Raw genomic sequence first — 20,181 nt, forward strand, 5'->3', positions numbered from 1 at the left:
TTCAGATCCTTTAGAGGAGTAATTATAGCAATTAAGCAACTGATTAACAATTTCTTGGCTTTGTAGTTTCTTTTTTATCTTTGCGGTAGGGCATTTGCCTTGCACGCAGCCAACATGGTCCACCCGAGTTCGATTCCTCCGCCCCTCTCGGAGAGCCCGGCAAGCTACCGAGAGTATCTCGCCCGCAGGGCAGAGCCTGGCAAGCTCCCCATGACGTATTCGATATGCCAAACACAGTAACAACAAAGTCTCCAATGGAGACGTTACTGGGCCCACTCGAGCAAATTGACGAACAATGGGAGGGCCTTTTTATATTATTATTCTCTTTTTATATTATTAAAATAATATAAATATACTTATATATAAAACATTTGATGTAATGTCATTGTTAATTTTTATTTTTGTTGACTTTTTTTATTGGACTAATACTATTGACAACATCTTTGAAGTTCAAATTTTGAAATAGTCTGCCTATATTTTATCTTATGCTATCTGATATTATATCAAGATCTTTGATCCAACTTAAATTGACTTTTATTTAAGATGTGAGATATGGATCCAACTTGATTTTTTTGTTTATGTAGCTATTCAGTTTCTTATTACAATTTGTTGAAAAGGATATCTTGACTTCATTTCCTGAACCTGGCTCCTTTGTTATAAATCAGCAGACTCTACATCAGTAAATCCAATAACAACATTAAAAAATGGTGGAGAGGAAATGAATGTACACTTCTTAGAAGACAAATAGATTGCCTGAGGCATATGGAAAAATGTTCATAGTCTCTTATTATCAGGAATATTAAGACTAAAATCCCAATGAGATATCACTTCACAGAAGTTGAGCTGTCATATACCATGGAGAGTGCTGGTGGGGATGTGGTGAAAACGAATGCTTCTAGTTCATCCTTTATGGAAAACATTATGTAGATTCCTCAAAAAATTAAGACTAGAGCTACCATATGACCTGCTTGGTATCTACTGACAATTTACCAAAAAATTCATTTGAAAAGATACATGCATAGCTATATTCATTGTAGCACTCAGTGCAATGGCCAGGTCACAGAAACAGTCAGGAATCCAATGATAGAAGAGTGGATAATGAAGGTGTGGTAAATACACAAAATGGAATACCACTCAGCCACAAGGAATGATGAAATCATGTGATTTGCTACAACATGATTGGAGTTGGAGGATCGTATGTTAGGTGAAATAAGTCAGAAGGACAAGGTCAACACTGGAATTCCTCAATAATTTGTGGTATATAGTAGAACATGTTTAGAGAATGGTAGATAACAAAGGCATGCAAAACCTTGATCTAGATCACAGAGACAAGAATGTCAAGGAAAGAGAGAAATGGAGGGTGGAAATAGAAGAGGAGTTCTGGATGTCCTCCTCTGGAAAAGTGGTCAGGGTATATTATATATATGTATATATCTAAATTACCAAATCCAATATGACCATAAGTTTGGGAATCAAAATACAACAATTAAACTTAAAAATATAACTGTTGGAACAGGCTCATAGTATAGCAGATAGAGTGCTTGCTTTGCACACAACCAACCTAGGTTCAAACCTGGCATGCAATATGGTCTCTTGAGTACCACCAGGAGTGATTCCTGAGTGCAGAGCCAGGAATAAGCTCTGTAAATGGCAAGTTTTAGCCCTAGCCCAAAACCAAAATTAAAAAAAAATCATAGCTGTCAATGAGGCATGTTGGAGGTGGGTGGGAGGGAATCTGGGGTAAATAGTGATAGAATGGGGATGTGGAATGATGGGATTGGAGTTGGTAACATTCTGTGTATGACAACCCATTGTAAACAACCATGTAAATCACAATGTCTAAATGAAAATTTAAAAATATTTTGGACTTAATATTAATATATATTAAAATTCTGTCAATAACTGCAATCAGGTATCCATATTATAGATGATAAAAGTAAGAATCAGAAGTGTTGTATACTATACCAGGTGTCATAAAGTTAAAATACTACTGATGTGAGGCCGAAGTGATAGTACAATGGGTTGGGCATTTACCTTACACATGACTATAGCACCCTATATGTTTCCCTGAGCTCCACCAGGAGTGATCACTAGTGCAAAATCAAGAATAAGCTCTGAGGACTGCAGGTATGATCCAGAAACAAACTAAAATAAAATGCTAGTTATGAGGGGCCAGAGCCAAAATACAGTGGGTGGGACACCAGCCTTGCATTCGACTGACCCAAGTTCAATTCCCAGCACCACATATGGTCCCCTTCCCCCCAAGTGTGATCCCTGAGTGCAGAGTCAAGAGTAAGCTCTTAGCACTGCTGGTGTATCCCAAATACACACTCCCCTCCCCTTATACTAGTTATAAGGTATCAAATCCTGAATTTACACTAAAACTATGCTGTTTCAATTCCTTTGTTAATAGTTTGTCCCCTCCTCCATTAGAATTTTAGTTTATAGATGACGTGTGAAGGGACAGCCCCATACATATTTATAGCTGCACCATAAATTGTTAGGAACAATGCATAAAAAAACAAACTATAAATTGTTAGGAACAATGCATCCACAGCAGTTACAGGATGAAAAGACTGAGGCACCATGTCTGAAAATAATTTTATTTTATTTGTTCATTTTGGGGACCATCTATAGCAGTGCTCAGAAGAAGCTTTCATTTTGTTGTTCAAGGGTTGCATTTGCACTTTTCAGTGCTTGAGGGGACCATATGGTGCCAAGCCTAGGCCTGCTGTGTGCAAAGAATGCACTACAGATCTTTGAGCTACCTCTCTGGCCCTAAAAAAATTTCAAAAGGCAAGATGATTCTAAGTCAGGTCAAATATATTATTGAAAATGGGGTCTTGCACACACAAGAACCAGAGGATCCCTTGGGGCAGCAGAGATAGCACAGCAGGTAGGGAGTTTGCCTTGCACGGGCTGACCCGGGTTCGATTCCCAGCATCCCATATGGTCCCCTGAGCACTGCCAGGAGTAACTCCTGAGCGCAGAGCCAGGAGTAACCCCTGTGCATTGCCGGGTGTGACCCAAAAAAGCAAAAAAAAAAAAAAGAACCAGAGAATCCCATCTGTAGATCCATTTCTTTGCAAAAGTTTCTACTAAGAGACAATGCATCAGAGGAGAATGCAGCACCCGTATTCACTGGTGCATTATCCCAGTCATGCTGTTTATCTGGATTTTCTCTCCCCTTGTCTTGTGATTGTTAGAGGCAAGGACTGGGGATATTGAAATGATTTATTGTAATCTAAGTTAAACATGATGCAGAGGGGATTCTATTCACTTGATTTAGGTTTATCTGCTTAGAAATATTCCTAAGCTATTTTCATGGCATGACATGATAGCACAGGAAAGTCTGTGTTGTTTTCTAGGAGAGCTTTAAAGAGGAGATGAGGTAAACTAAACCTGTGTTCCAGGGATTCTGAATAGGTCTCTAGTAACCAGTCTCATCCTTTCCCTATTGCTATGAATTCTAAATATGGTCAAGTATTTGCTTCTTCTCAGATGCTCTTACTATGAGACTTTACGAATGGCTTCCACTTCTTTTACTGCTTAGAAAAATTCTTATCTCTTAAGTGGTGAGGACAGAAGAAGAAAGCTTCTCTTACCATTATTATTTATTCACAAACTAAAATTTTTGGAGAGTAATTCTGACTTGGGTACTTTGAAGTTTCAATATTACTTTATCTTAATTAATTTATGTCACTACATTGTTGTTATTGGTATTTTGGTGTGCAGTATTATCTCAGGGATCACAGGAAACCAGTTTTGACTTTTGGTACTTTCACTTTTCAATATTCCTTTTACTTAACTTATTCATGCCATTATTCTGTTGATGTTATTGATATTTTGCTGTTGTTGCAGTGTTATGACAGGAATCACAATTAGTGCTGTGCTGATATTGTGCCTAGCAATGTTGATGGAACTAGTGATCAACATACAAGGCACATGCTGTACCACTGAGCCACATTCGTAGCCCTCTTTACCATAAGTTTTGAAAGATGTATTAAAATGAGTAGAGATTAATTGCTTCCATCTTTTGATATCTGTTTTTAAAAATCTCATTAAGGGAAGAGTTAAATATGATTTTTATTTGTCCTTTAAGGTGGTTGATTGTAATAACTAATAATAGGAATATAAGGGAGAGGCAATTATTAAACTTAGTTTAGGTTTAAAAGCATTTTGGTTGCTTTTGTGTTACTGAACATAAAACATAATCTTGTAAATGATATTAAATTGATATGAAATATAAAGTCCTGGTTAGCCTTGAGATGAAAGGAAAAATTGCAGCAAGAAGACCTTTAAAATGTGTGTGTGTGGTGGGGGGCATTTATTGCTTCCATGGAGATATCATAGCAAATGTAGAATTAGGCAGTTTTGTAGAAAATCCAAGAGATTCTATAATAGGTACAAATGAGTAAAAAAATCAAGAGGTGGTGGAAATTATAAAGATCATGTGAGTTTTTGGCTAATAGAGCACTTTAAATACCAAAGAATTAAGAGGTGTTGGAGTAAGTAAGTAAATAAGTAAAAATGCTGAAGTAAGTATTTTTGAATACTTATTTTTGAAGTAAGAAATAAAGTAGACCTAGGTCATCTAGCATTTCTGCTCTTCCACTCTTGCAGATTATCAGACCTGCAACAGAACAGACATGAGATTATTGCGTCCTGGGGCACTCCTGTGCCAAAATCAGATCTTTTTCCAATTCTGCCACTTTCCAACCACATTTGTATCCACAACCTTCTCCTACTTTTCTTCCTCTTGTACTTTTTCTCCAGGTCTAACAAACCTGCATCTTTACCTTTTCTTCCATGATGTGATTCACAAAGGCCCTTGGTGTCTGGAGGTGGCACTTGAACGCAGGCCTTGGATAATGAAGACAGTGCCCACCATGATTCCCACGAGGCCCACAGTCAATCCCAGAGCACAGACCACAGTTTCTGTCAACTTTGACATGGGAGTTGGAATCTCAGCTTCTGTGAAGGGGAAAATATGGGGATCAGAATATAATGCTTTCCTTTGCAAAAGTGTGGGATGGGATAGGGAATGACTCATTGTACAAAGACTTGGGACATTGAATTTAGGAAGTGTTTTACTTTGGAAAAGCTTGAAATGATGAGGTCAAAGTCTGAGAATTAGGGGTCAAAATGCAGAATATTCTGATACTGAGAAAAAAATCAGGTATCAAGTATGCTTAAATTCATACATACCCCAGTGTTTCAGAAGTGGTTCATCCAGGCCCCAGTGCTCTATCTTGCAGTCATAAATATCATCAGCAGAAGGGAGGAAGGTGAGGTAACTCAGCTTATAGAAGGAGTGATCATTCTTGGGGAGGAAGTTGGTTTCAGCAACACCTTCCATGATTGATTGTTTATTTTTCAACCATGTAATGTTGATCACAGGAGGGAAGATATTGTCCACAAGACAGATGAGGGTGTTGGCCTCATCCAGCATCACAGGAAACTTGGGGAACACAGTCACCTCAGGAATCCCTGTGGTGAGGAAACAGTAGTGAATAAATTATGAATAAATCTTCCCCGAAGTTCCATATTCTATCTAGGAGAAACCCACCAACTCCCATTTCCCCATCTAAGAGCTCTTCTTTTCCTTATGCTCGGGAAATGATGTTACACGGCCTGTATTTTATACCTGAGACCTTGTATTTGTTGGAAAGATAGGAGATCTATGATACCTCTCTTTGAAGGAGTCATGGGTTGTGCTATGGTAAGTAACATTCCTTATATTGCTGGGAATATATGATTTGTGAGATGGGAAAGGATGAAGTTTCCATAATTACTATGAGACAACCTTGTAACTGCTTAGATAGGAGAGAGCACTTTATAGGAAAGTGAAGAATATGTATCCCTAGAAATAAGGGAATGAGATCTGTAATAAAGAGTGAAATTCAATAAAAGGAGTTAAACACATACTATTGGTAGCAGCAGTTTTGTTGGAGCGTTTCATCAGAATATTTAAGTTGAATTTTACTGCATTTATGTTTCTCAGTGCACCCTGTGGGTCAAAACTGGCGAATTTGCTAAACACAGGCAGATTCCAGACTGTTTCCTCCTTCTCCAGATCCACGTAGAATTCCTCATCTCCATCAAACTCATGGCTGTACTGGCCAGAGGGTCCATAAGAATGGTAGACATTTGTGCCATATAAGGCAACATGGTCAGCTGATGAGCAAGGAATGGGAAGACAGAAGAAACAGAGAGAAAAGTCTTTAAATAAAGTGACAGAACAAATTGACTTTCACACATCGTGGAATCAACTTTAGTACAGTCTCTAGATGAAACCTCCAACCCTTTTATTTATTTATTTGTCTATTTATTTATTTTCTGACTTATAAGCTTTTGTGATTACGTTTCAGTCATACAATGATTCAGTACCCATACCTCCACCAGTGCCCATTCTCCACCACCAAAGTTCCCAATATCCCTCCCACCACCACACCCCATTTCTTCCCCTTCCTTTGAGGCAGGCATATTCCCTTTTACGCTCTCTCTCCTTTTGCGTGTTATGGTTTGCAATACAGTTACTAAGTAGCCATCATGTTCCGTCCATAGTCTACTTTCAGCACACATATCCCATTCCCAGTGAGCCCTCCAAGCATCATTTAGTTGATGGTCTCTTCTCTATCCCAGCTGTCTTTTCCCCCAGCATGTGAGGCCGGCTTCCAGGAGTGGTCCTCTTGGCCCTTATCTCTACTATCCTTGGGTGTTAGTCTCCCATTGTGTTACTTTATATTCCACAAATGAATGCAGTCATTCTATGTCTGTCCCTCTCTTTCTGACTGATTCACTTAGCATGATACTCTCCATGTCCATCCACTTACACGCAAATTTCATGATTTCATCTTTTCTAACAGCTGCATAGTATTCCATGTGTAGATATACCAAAGTTTCTTTAACCAGTTATCTGTTCTTGGGCACTCAGGAACCCCCCAACTCTTGCTTCCTCTCCATTCAGTATTTTTAGTTGTCAGCCTGAATTCAGTCTTTTTCTACTATCTGTGCTCTTGGAAGGTAGAATTCCACAGGTTTTGCTTACAGCTATTCCTTCAGTGTGTGCATGTGCCTAACTCAGTGTTTTATACACCAAAAGTTTGTGAAGACTGTAATGGCAAGGAAGAAGAAACAAATAAATTACTGTAGTTTTGGCTTTCTTCACCAGACATCTATTTTAGTTTCTTTTGCTTCATAGTTTTATCTATCATTTACTTTATAGATTAATAAGGTGCTAATTTTGGTTTCTCTCCTGTCAGAAAGGTTTAGAACAGCTTTTTTATACACAATGATTCCCTGCTCACTTTTTCTTCTTTTTCTTTTAAAACAAAAATGATGGGCCAGAGCAATAGTATGGTGGGTAGGGCATTTACCTTGTAGGTAGTCAACCTTGGTTTGATCCCTGGCAATCTATATGGTTCTTTGAATAACACCAGGAGTGATTCCTGAGCAAGGAGTAATCCCTGAGTACTGCTGGGTGTGGCCCAACCCCCTCCCCCCCAAAGAAAAAACAAAGCAAAAGAAAAAGAGGTGAGATAACATTGCATACATTTTAAATGTATGCATTTAAATTAGATATCTTTATAATCTACAATGTGGCCATCACCAAAATCCTAGTTTTTATCCACCACCATACAATTGGCCCCCTTTATGCATTTTACTAGTGTCTCCCCCAGGCTCCCAGAACGCAAAAGCAACCAACTTGAAAGACACATGACCTCTACCTTCATTGCAACATTATTTACTTTAGACAAAATATGGAACCAATCTAAGTATAAATCTCATTTTATCTTATTTTTCTAAGGAATCTTCACTTATTAAAAAGCCTTTTTTTGGATGTTGTGTGATATTAGAACATTTGTATGATAATCACATGCTAATATTACAAAATTATGTACACAGTAATTCTAAGATCTTTCCAGCAACAGACATTCTTAGGGAATCTGACTACTTCTGAAATTAAAAAAAGAAGTCTTAGGTTTTAGAATTCTGTCATTACTTACCTCTTTTCTTCACTCTAACCTTTGCCTTTTTCTCTTTTGATGGAGGAAGTTACTTAATTTCTCTTCTACTTATAATTAAACCCTAATATTCATTGACGATCTGAGGTAATGGACAATGTGCTAGTTGAGGCTATCAAAGAGTGCCACACATTATAGTATGACTCCACCTACTGAATCTAACTAGACAATTTTTTTTCAACACACTTATAAGCCAGTCCCTTGTTTGTTTTTTATTTACTGAAAACCAAAAAGATTCCAGGCATTTGGGAGGTAAAGACACAAATTAGCATGGTCTTGTATCAAGTTGCTCACTAAATAGTGCAAGAATCAGGAAAACAGGAACAAGTTATGTGTTATGTGGTGAATTCTGTGATGGGACTATAGACAATTTTATATAGTCAATAAATAGAATAGATGCCTCTACTCTATTTGAACTATTTTTGTTATATCTATATACTAATAGAATCCAAAGAGAACTATACAGATGGTCAATAGGCATATGAAAATGAATTCATCAGCACTGGTTACCAGGGAATGAAGATCAAAATGACAATGAGATAGTCACCTTAAATTAATGAGAATAGCCTGTATTTAAAACAAACAGATCCATTGTCTTAATAAGCAGTATGGAGAATCTAAAAAAAATCCAGGTTTTCCTCTTCTTGATATATATCCCAAAATACAAAATTAAGAATTCAAGAAGATATATGCATATCTATGTTCATTAAAGTACCACTTGCAGTACCAAGATCTGGAAACAATACAAGTGTCAAACAATAGACAAGAGGATAAAGAAATTTCAAGGAAATACAGAATAAGAGTGAGAACAAATTGAGATTCTGCTAACAGAACTGAGTCTACCAAGTGGAGAGTAGGGGAGGTTAGGATGAAGGGAAGCAGGAGAGACGAGGATAAGAAGGGACCTAAGGACAGTGGTAGAGGGATATTGATGCTCTGTTGGCAGGTGTGGTGCTGTAACATCTATAAATAAGGCAAAAATTTTAATACTGCTTTAAATCATGTAATTTTATTTTATTTATTTATTTATTTTGCTTTTTGGGTCACACCTGGCGATGCACAGGGGTTACTCCTGGCTCTGCACTCAGGAATTACTCCTGGCAGTGCTCAGGGGACCATATGGGATGCTGGGAATCAAACCCGGGTTGGCCGCATGCAAGGCAAATGCCCTACCCGCTGTGCTATTGCTCCAGCCCCAAACCAAGTAATTTTAAATAGTAACAACATACCAAAATCCAAACAAAAAGCCAAACAAAATCCAAATCTTTCAGCTAACAATCAACCAAACTTTGTTATTCTTTCAAGTTTCTTGATAATTGAAGGTGTCTGTTTTTCTTGTGCTAATTTCAAGGATTTCCCAGGCATAGTTAATTCATTTTTAAGATTTTGAAACTTTAATTAGGAAATTTTTTGCTGAGCTTCCTAGTCAAATGTTTTTTTGCCATTCCTTTAACACCACCATCTTAACATCCTCTATTTCTCATCTAGCTCACTTTCTGTACAGCATGACCCTCTTCATGGGTTATTTAGGTCATCCAATAAGGCCTTCTGTCTTTGTAGTGAGCTTTCTTGACTTCCTTTTCCTAGTATGAATTTTTGTAATTCCTATTTTTATCTGATATTTTGTTATTATTAAAAATTATTAAAATATTTTTATCATGGTTTAGGTTAACATGGTTAAAAGCATGTTAAAGTTGTGTTAAAGTGTAACACTGTCATCCCATTGTTCATTGATTTGCTCAAATGGGCACCAGTAATGTCTCCATCGTGAGACTTGTTGTTACTGTTTTTGGCATACTGAATATGCCATGCTGAATTTGGCAGGCTCTGCCGCATAGGTGGGATGCACTCGGTAGCTTGCCAGGCTCTCCGAGAGGGCTAACGGAATCGAACCCATGTTGGCCGCATGCAAGACAAATGCCCTACCCGTTGTGCTATCACTCCAGTCCTAAAAAGTGTGGTATTGACATAAAGTTCCTCCATCCTCCAAGAGTTACACTATTGTCCCTGTGTTGCCTCTAGTCTGATTTTAATTCTCTCCCTCCCTTTTTACCATTCCCACCTCCCTCCCCATTCCCTGCTTGATGACCTTCATTTTGTGATCTTCATTCCCTCCTCCCATCCCCAACTTTCTTACTCAGTTTGGTAATTCAAATCCAAGAATTAGACAGCATATCTTTTTTATCTTTGAATTATAAAAGGCAGCTCACTGTGTGTTCCAAAAAGTGTATTGAATGTCATTGATATTCTGGGGACCACAGATATTTTAGGGAAGACTGGCAGTGACAGAGGTAGCAAGACAGCACGAAGGTCAGGACTGGTAGTGACTAGAGCTGCACTGACTTGTGAGCCTTCAGCACACAAGTCCTTTGTGGCCTCCCTTCTCCACAGAAATATTGAAAGTCATATTTTGTGACTATACCTGTACAAGGATCAATATTATCCAGTCTGGATAAAAATTAAAATATCTTGAAAACATTTAAGATTTCTCTAATATTAAAATAATTAAATTGTTTTCGTGAGACCTTTCAAGATTCGTAGACTGAACATTGTGCCCACTATGACTTGGGCACTAAGGCATATTGTGAATGAAAGACAATTTAAAAATGTTCTAGAGAGGCAGATGCAACTTCTAGGGGAAAATAATCAGAATGGGAGCAGTCATGGTTTATAAAAGTTACTGAAAAACAGAGTGAATTCCATTTCATTTTCCATTTGAACTGTTTAACTTTTTAATTCAGGATTTAGAGATTATTCTTCACATCTATGAAACAAGAGGGAAAAGAACCAGGCATGGATTCTAAGGACAAGAGGATAAAGGAATGTGTGAAGAGAGGGTGGAAGAGGTGGAGAGCAAAGGTAGTGAGGCAGGCCTAAGACAGTAATTTTCTGCTAATCAATGTTGGTCTACAGATGTAGAAGGATTGACAATTTGTGTTCTGCCACAGTTGTTATAATAGGCAGTCCCTAAACTGGTTTGCAGATAGATACTAGTCCTTAGGTGTAAAGAAAGTTGAAAAATGCAGTTTAAGTATGAATCAGTACTTCCCCATTCCTCATACAGCAGTTCCTTAGATGGGGTAAAGGACAGATAATTTGGACTGACAATTTGAGAATAATATAATTTAATTCACCAAAATTTTTACCATAAATTTTGCAATTAAAAATGAATTCTCCGTTAAGGGGAAAAAGGAAGCTACACTTTAAATGGTAAAAAATTAAAAACTAAGAATAATCATTACCATTTATGTAGTCATTTATAAACAATGTTTTATACTAATTTTGTGTGATTATCTGTGAGGTCCCATATATGAGGTAACTGAGATCAAATGATGACTTGTCTAAAGGTATTTGATTGGGCTTGTTTACTTACACCTACCTGTGTCAGTTCCTATTGTGGAGAATTATGAGATAAAAAGGTTGTTTTTCCTCTGCAGATCTTTATAACATACATTCATGACACTATTGATTTGTATGTTCATAAACAGCACTCTTTCATTATTTTCTTATCATTTAAGGAGAATCAAAGTCAGTTAGAGAAAATGGAAATTTTAGTAACAAAATAGTCACACATGAAGATATTTTGTCTTTGAGACAATCATGAAAGTGAACAGAGACTCTATTCACAGGATACAACATCAGCAACAGAACAATATCCTCAATGAATTCTACAGCAACAGAACAATATCCTCAGTGAATTCTACAACAGCACAGGTGGTAGAGAATGAATTTAGATTTGGTTTCCTGAGAAAGGAATGAACATTATTTTAAGAACTGTTTAATATTGAGAATGCCTTTGAAGAGTCTCTAATATTTTTTGGGGTGCAAGAGGGCACATTTTGGGCCACATATGACTGAGATCAGGGCCTATCCAGGCTCTGGGCTCAGGGATCACTCTTGGTGGTGCTCAGAGACCATAAGCTGTGCCAGGATCAAATCCAGGACAGACTTGTGCAGGGCAAACATTGAAGCCACTATACTATTTTTCCAGCCAGATGATATTATTTCTATGTCATTTTTTCTTCCTCTCGACTCCAATTCCTTGTTTCCTGATTCTAGTTCCCACACCCCTCAATTGAATACTCACCCACAATGTCTTCACTTCCACAGGGGCTCATGGTGGTCAGGGCAAGGACCACCAGAATCAGAGCTCTGTTTAGTACCATCATCTTCTTGATGTCTCAACAGTTGGTGTTCTGACTTGAAGAGCAACGGTGAGGATAATACTGAAAAGGATATCTAAAAACATCCAAACCCAACTCTGCCTGGTCAGGTTCTGGCCAATAAGAAAAATTCGCTGTGATGACACTGCAGTCACCAGCTGAAGACTTTGTACTAAAAGGCCAGAAGAATTGGGAAGTCCCCTGTTCTGCTGTAGCCTCCACTCAGAGTGGGCTGAGGGAATTTTCTGAGACAGGGGAGGCTGTTCAATCAGAATCTTCTTACAAAGTGGATCTAATTAGTAGAGACAGGGAGGTGAATTTCTGAGCAGTCTCGTGGAGATGAGGCCATGATTAATATGCTCTGCTTAAGGATTTTCTGAGTTACAACCTCCAAGAATTCTGAGTTACTCCACTTCTCTGAATAGATCCCCTTTCCTTTCCCTAGCCTCCATATGGCTTTTCTTTTTCTTTTTGTTTCCATAGTTCATATGTAATTCTTTAAAATTTGAATTGGTGCAATTGCCAAGGGTTTCTCTGGTGAGGAAATAAAGAAATACCATTGCTTTTTTTTCTACTTATATAATTGTAGTGGAATAAGTTCTTCTTTTCATGATCTCAAAAGCTCCAATTACACAGGGGAATATAATGACTTGAAGTTCCATGCTTTCTGCCATCAATAATTCATGATTTTTGAAATTTGATTTTTGCTCCTGTTTGAATATTTATATTCTGGACTTTGGTGCTACTTTCTATCACTGTCACTGTCCTCCCGTTGTTCATCAATTTGCTCGAGCGGGTCCAGTAACGTCTCCATTTTGAGACTTGTTGTTACTGTGTTTGGCATATTGAATATGTCTCGGCAGCTTGCCAAGCTCTCTGAGGGGGCGGAGGAATAGAACCCGGCTCGGCCGGGCTGGCTGCGTGCAAGGCAAAAGCCCCACCACTCTGATATTGCTCCAGCCCTATATTTAAAAGAAATTTGGGCATGTGAGCCCAGCTTCCAAGCCGTGGTGACATTCTCCTGGCCCTTATCTCTACTATCCATAGGTGTTAGTCTCCTATTATGTTACTTTATATTCCACAAATGTGTGCAATCATTATATGTCTGAAACCCCCCCTACTCATTTCACTTAGCATGATGCTCTCCATGTCCATCGACTTATATGCAAATTTCATGATTTCATCTTTTCTAACAGCTGCATCATATTTCATTGTGTATATGTGCCAAAGTTTTTTTAACCAGTCATCTGTTCTCAGGCACTCGGGTTTTTCCCAGATTCTGGCTATTGCATTTACAATAAATAAACATACAAGTGCAAATGCCCTTTCTACTGTATTTTTTGCATGTCCAGGATATATACCCAGAAGTAATATTGCTGGGTCATATGGGAGCTCAATTTCTAGTTTTTTGAGAAATGTCCATGTTGTTTTCCAAAAAGGCTGGACCAGTTGGCATTCCCACCAGCAGTGACAGAGAGTCCCTTTATTCCCACATCCATGCCAACACTGGTTGCTTTTGTTCTTTTGGATGTGTACCAGTCTCTATAGTGTGAGATGATATCTCATTGTTGTTTTGATCTGCATCTCCCTGATGATTAGTGATGAAGAGCATTTTTCTCATGTACCTCTTGGTCATTTGGATTTCTTCTTTGAGAAAGTTTCTGTTCATTTCATCACCCCATTTTCTGATGGATTTGGATGTTTTCTTCTTGTAGAGTTCTTTTTATTAAAAACATACAAAAATAATTCCATTTAGGATTACATTCATTTTCTATCCATTGAAGTTTTTATCTGATGAGGTTAGTATATCCATGATTGCCTGGAGATAGTTGATATTCTTCCTTCATGTACAGTAATGACTGGTTCTCTTCCCATGAAGTCTCCAATCATAATATATAAGTATTGTGGATATTCATTACACAAATATATATGCTTAATATTGGCTAATAAAACAAGTGAAAATAGGCTCAAATGAAAATTTTAAGTGTGCTGATATTTTTAAAAATAGAGTATTTGGCCAAATGGCAATAAATATTTTTATAACATTTTACTAGAAAATTTTAAATTATGATTTAACCCAAACTCTGAAAATGAATCTAATAGCAAACTGCAGAGGTAATAGCAGTGGTAACAGAGTGGATCCAGGGTGAGTGTTCCTAGAAGCAACCAGGCAGGATTCAAATACTTGTAACTTGTCCACCAGTTATACTCTATCACCTGTAAGATCTATTTCCAAAGAGACTACACATAGTTACACAAGAACATTAAAAAGGACTGGATTGTCCTAGAAGGGGAAAGAAGAGATCATCAACTCCAGATTGCCATAGGCATTATGGGAAAAGAGCACAGAACCTCACCACAAGGAGTGGAGGAAGATAGGAGCCCTGAAGCCTCAACAAGGAATACAATACCCACATACAAAATCTCTCTTGCAAAAAATTCAGAGATGAAATGCTGAGAATGTTCAATGAATTCAAAGACACAGTGGAATGGACATCCAATAAAATACAGGAGGAAATGAGAGCAGTAATAAGAAAATTACAAATAGCAGTGTCATTAATAAAAAAATTGGTAGACAAAATGAAAAACTCAGTAAGTGCCTTCAACTGTAGAATGACAACAGCTGAAGACAGAATCAGTGAGCTTGAAAATGAGCTGCACCTAGGAAACAACAGAAGATGGAAAAAGACCTCAATGTAGTTCAAATTTGTTCAAGAGAACTATGGGATAACTTCAGTAAGAACAACATAAGAGTCACTGGAGTCCCCAAGGGACAGGGAGGCAACCCCAGTGAGGTAGTAACAGTTAAAGATATTATCACTGAGGGGCTGGAGCAATAGCACAGCTGGTAGGACATTTTCCTTGCACGCAGTTGACCCAGGTTCAATTCCCAGCATCCCATATGGTCCCCTGAGCACCACCTTGGGTAATTCCTAAATGTAGAGCCAGGAGTAATCCCTGTGCATCGCCAGGTATGACTCAAAAAGCAAAATAAGAAAAAACAAGATATCACTGAAAAGTTCAGTGCTGGAGAATGCAGGCATTCAGGTTCAAGAAGCCCGAAGCATACTAGTTGAAAGAAAATCCAATAAAAATACCCCATCATTGATAGAGACACAAAATTGAAAACAGCAAGATCAAAGCAAGATCAAAGAAGGGCATTATATACAAAGGAGCATTCCTTGGATTTACAGCAGACCTATTTTATGAAACTCTCCAGGCCTGAGGTCAATGGTGGGATATAGCTAAAAAACTTAATGAATTGAAGGCCTTACCAAGAATACTTTACCCAGCTAAACTCTCATTCAGATTTGAAGGAATGATACAGAACTTCATGGATAAACAACAGTTCAGGAACTTCATAAATCAAAACCAAACCTTAAAAAGAAGAACTAAAGCTTCTACTGTAAGACAGGACAAATCCTACAAACACAACAGATTTCTACTGAAAGATGGCACAAAACCCCTGAACAATAATATCTCTCAATGTCAATGGACTAAATGCATCAATTAACAGACAATAGTTGCAAATGGAATAAAAAAACTGAATTTGACATTCTGCTGCCTATAAGAAACACATTTGAATAGTCAAAGCAAACACAGTCATAGTCAAAGGTTGAAAAACAATTCTTTAAGCAAACAACTCCTTCAAAAAGTCCAGGATAGCCATACTAATATCCGATGACATAAATATCAGGTTGAAAAAAGTTAGAAGGGACAGTGAAGACCATCTCTTAATAATCAAAGAATATGTATGTCAGGAAGAAATTATATTCTAAATACATACTCACCAAATGTGGGGCTAGTAAAATAGTTAAAACAACTGCTAATAGATGTCAAAGAGGCAGCAACACAATACTAGTTGGAGAATTCAACACAACCTGTCACCTCTTGCTAGGTCACCGAGACTATAACTTAGCAAGAAAATACTGGTTTTGAAGGAAGAAATGGAAGAGAGAGGGCTAGTAGACACATGCAGGGCTTTTCATCTCCCCAAAGCTGAATACATATTTTTCTCCAGTGAACACTGGAACATTCTCCAAGATAGACCACATGCTAGGGTACAAAACATACCTCCAAAGAATTAAGAAAATGTTAAGTAGTATCGATTATATTTTCAAACCAGGACACATTTAAAACAGAAGTTAATCACACACAAAAGTGGTGAATCAAGTAAAGAACCTGGAAATCAAACAGCTCACGACTGAACAATTAGTAGGTTAGAGAGGAAACTAAAGAATGAATCAAAAGATTTCTACAAACAAACGAGAATGATGACAAGAACTACCAGAACTTGCAGGACACAAAGCAAAAGCAGTCTTAAGAAGAAAGTTTATAGCTCTGCAAGTGTTCATCAGGAAGGAAGAAAGGGCCCACATAAATACCTTAACTTCACAGCTTAAGATCTTGGAAAAATACCAACAAAAGGAACCCAAGCCAGGCTGTACCAATTTTCCTAACCATCCCTCAATGCTGCAGGCCCACAATTTATTTTATATTGCTTGTTACCACTAAATGACTGATAGATGGAATTATCAAAACATACTTCAGTAAAAGAAAATTTGTGGAAATTGTTGTATCTCACCATAGGGACATTAAATCCTTGTCTGAGGGTTTATTAAGCTATTGTTGCAAGTTAGCCTTCTGTGTTAATGTTTTTCTTAGTGGAGATTAGTTGACTTCTGGTTTTGAAGGAAGAAATGGAAGAGAGAGGGCTAGTAGACACATGCAGGGCTTTTCATCATTACATTCCCACCCAATCTGCTGTGCTTCAACTGGGATGTCAGTATTGTAGAGTTTGGAGATGTCACTCCAGAAAATCCAAAATACTTAACTGGGCAGTCTGGCCAGAGGGATGGTGGCAGCCACTGGGGTGTGGGTGTGGCTTCCAGGGCTTTGGTTAGGTGGGGACATGGTCTGCCTTCCCAAGATCACACCAGAGGTCTCAGCCTGTACCGGGTACCCAAGAAATTTTTTGTGGCTAGTTGATCTTGAAGAGACACTTTCTTTGTAGTTTATGTTCCTGTAGTTTTCTTAACAGCTTAGTTTTCTGGTAACAAGTGATGCTGCCCTATGTACCATCTTCATTGGCCAGAAAAAATATATTCAGCAGCAAGTTTTTGCTTCACTTGAAACAAGATTCTGCAAATCCTCTTTGTCAATAAATTCTAATTTAGTTTATGCTCTCCGTATAGACATGAGACATGAGAGTATGAGTTGAGCCAAATAAGGCAGACTGCAAGGCCGCTGAGAGAGAGAGAGAGAGAGAGAGAGAGAGAGAAGAGAGAGACAGACAGACAGACAGACAGAGAGAGAAAGAGAGAGAGAGAGAGAGAGAGAGAGAGAGAGAGGAATATTCTCTTATTTGGTGTTCTGAGCCTGCCTCTAGGATTTAGCTTTTAAGGCCAAACATTATTATTAATATTACAATCATAGATGCTAAAATAAATCATCTTCATATAGGAGGAGCTGAATAAAACAAAAAAGGCAGCACTTTCTAAAACTAACATTGTGGAAAACAAAAATAATTTTTTAAAAATTTCCAAATACAGTGGCACTCTTATATGTATAAGTAAATCAATCCTAAACCTTCAACCTAAGCCCCCGCGTACTGACTTTTGGAACCAGTGTCAATTTTTAAATTTCAGTTTTAATTAATACTACAGTAATAGACATGCTATATTCTTATGTGACTATATTGTATTTTGCTCCTTTTTTATTTTTTGGTTACTAGTGGCTGGAGGCTAGGAGGAAAGACTATGGAATGAGATATGTTTTTTCATTCAATTAATTTATTATGGTGCCAGGGATTTAGGGGCTCACACATGCAAGGCATGCACTCAGTTATGGAATTATCATTTAATACATTTTATTATAGAGTCAGAATGTAGTTTAACAAGAGTATCTGCCATTCTTGTGTGAATCCTGGGTTTGATTTTTGGAACAGAAAAACTATTTCAAAATTTTAAAAATATGTGATTTAAGTAATTTTGTTTTTGTAAGGTATAATTTCTTCCCCCCATAAGTAGATTTTTTTATTCCAGATTTTCATGACTCAGTCTTACAAACTAAAGGATCCTGCCTCCCACGTGGTTTTCTTTGCCCAAGAGAAAAGTATCCAGTGTCTTATTTTGGCTTCACTTAAGTCAAGCTTCCTTAAGGTTGTGTGTCCCCAAAATCTAACCAAAGAAGACTGGATTATGGATTGGAGGTTGGGAAAGTTGGAGATAATGTTTAGTACATGAATCTGAAACAAGAATTCAAACCTAAAAAGATCAATTTCAGGGATAAACCAAAGGGGATATTGTGCCCACAGAGGCACTGAACCATTGTCAATCCACCATTGATTCTTGGTAACAAGTAATTGCTGAGGGGTCTAATCACTTACAACTTTAACAGATTCTGGCTGGCAAGGGTTCTCTGGAGTTACCCCTGAAGTGGGAAGTTGATTTTTTCTTTTTTTTTGCAATTGACTGACTTCTTTGTGGGTTGAGAAGAGTGCTTCCTCTTCTTTGTTCTGTATTTCTCTTTCCTGGCACAACTCTTAATTGCTTCATCACATGCATATATGATGAACACTCCTGCTCAGATCTAGATTTACTGCAATTTATCTGTAGGTTGATCAGATAGATGACATAGTTTGGAGGCATGATCAGCTGAAGAATCTAAAATTTTATTCCATCAGGCTTAAGGATTTTGATAGATTCAAAACTAAAATTGTATTTTGTGTTGAGACCACTCATTAAGCAAGACTGAAGAATCGGGACTTCTATCCAGCCCCAGAACTTCAGACACAGCGGTTGCTATACTTTAACTCTAGATAAACTTTTATTTTCCCTTAAAAGTTTCCTTTTGTGATGAAAAGATCATGAATCTCAGTAGTGGTCTTCACTCTCTGCTCACTTGGATATCTGGGGGTTTGTAGGTACATAATTAAGGTTTATTGAATTCGGGGAATGCTCATGTCTTCTTATGTGGTACAATATGATTATTCAGTTTCATGAGGTGAGTGTTTAAAAAAAACCAACTTGAGACTGGAAAGATAGTACAGCAAGTAGGGAGCTTGCCTTGCACATGGCCTAGCTAGGCTCAATCCCATATCCCATATGGTCCACTGGGCACCACCAGGAATAATTTCTGAGTGTAGAGCTTGGGCTGGAGCGATAGTACAGTTTGCCTTGCACATGGTCGACCCGGATTCGATTCCTCCACCCCTCTTGGAGAGCCTGGCAAGCTACCGAAAGTATCCTGTCTGCATCATGGCAGAGCCTGGCCTCCTGTGGCGTATTCTATATGCCAAAAACATAACAACAGGTCTCACAATGAAGATGTTACTAGTGCCTGCTCGAGCAAGTCTATGAACAGCAGGACAGTGGTACAGTGCAACAGTAGAGCTAGGAGTAAACCTCGAATACAGCTGAGTATGACCCCCCAAAACAAACAAACAAATGAAACCCCTCTAAAACCAACATAGAGTGAAATGAGAAGTACAAATGACTAAATGTTTATAAAAGATTTTAAAAGTAGGGTTGAGAGTTCAGTGGAGGCTGAACGCTTTATGGCTCTGGTTCTATGGGGGACTATGAAGGCTCCAGGAAAGAAAGAAAGAAAGAAAGAAAGAAAGAAAGAAAGAAAGAAAGAAAGAAAGAAAGAAAGAAAGAAGGAAAGAGAGAAAGAAAGAGAGAGAGAAAGAAAGAAAGAAAGAAAAAGAAAGAAAGAAAGAAAGAAAGAAAGAAAGAAAGAAAGAAAGAAAGAAAGAGAAACAGACACATGCACATATGCTGGCAGAGAATGTCTTTGAAACAGGATGGCTGGGCAGGTACATTCAGAAATTCTACATAACGCTCCCTATGCAGATGTGCCTTAGGCAAATCTCACTGAACTGAAATCTGTCTGCTCCAACCAAAATTGGGAACTGTTTGACAGTTGTGTCTGCCAGAGACAAGTGACACTGCCTTCATTCCTTTCCCTTATTTGCTGGAAAGTGAAGC

At 38.0% G+C, this 20,181-nt stretch overlaps 2 protein-coding genes across 2 annotated transcripts; one reads left to right on the forward strand and one right to left on the reverse strand.

The window, feature by feature from the left end:
- LOC130035298 (SLA class II histocompatibility antigen, DQ haplotype C beta chain-like) overlaps positions 1 to 20,181 on the forward strand; it is a 94,619-nt gene that overhangs the window by 26,670 nt on the left and 47,768 nt on the right.
- Positions 4,064 to 12,234, reverse strand: LOC130035303 (HLA class II histocompatibility antigen, DQ alpha 2 chain-like). Of its 2 annotated transcripts, none has more exons than XM_056126916.1 (5): positions 12,115 to 12,234; positions 5,929 to 6,177; positions 5,209 to 5,490; positions 4,800 to 4,974; positions 4,064 to 4,633 (listed from the first exon to the last, which is right to left on the reverse strand). In XM_056126916.1, exons 1-4 carry the CDS (start codon positions 12,194 to 12,196, stop codon positions 4,820 to 4,822), a joined length of 768 nt encoding a protein of 255 aa, XP_055982891.1. In that variant the 5' UTR covers positions 12,197 to 12,234; the 3' UTR covers positions 4,064 to 4,633; positions 4,800 to 4,819. The 2 variants fall into 2 exon arrangements, with proteins under 2 accessions (XP_055982891.1, XP_055982892.1); XM_056126917.1 differs by having other exon boundaries at positions 4,788 to 4,974.

Source organism: Sorex fumeus, unplaced genomic scaffold, assembly GCF_029834395.1.
Source record: "Sorex fumeus unplaced genomic scaffold, SorFum_2.1 ptg000063l, whole genome shotgun sequence".
Lineage (NCBI taxonomy): Eukaryota > Metazoa > Chordata > Mammalia > Eulipotyphla > Soricidae > Sorex > Sorex fumeus.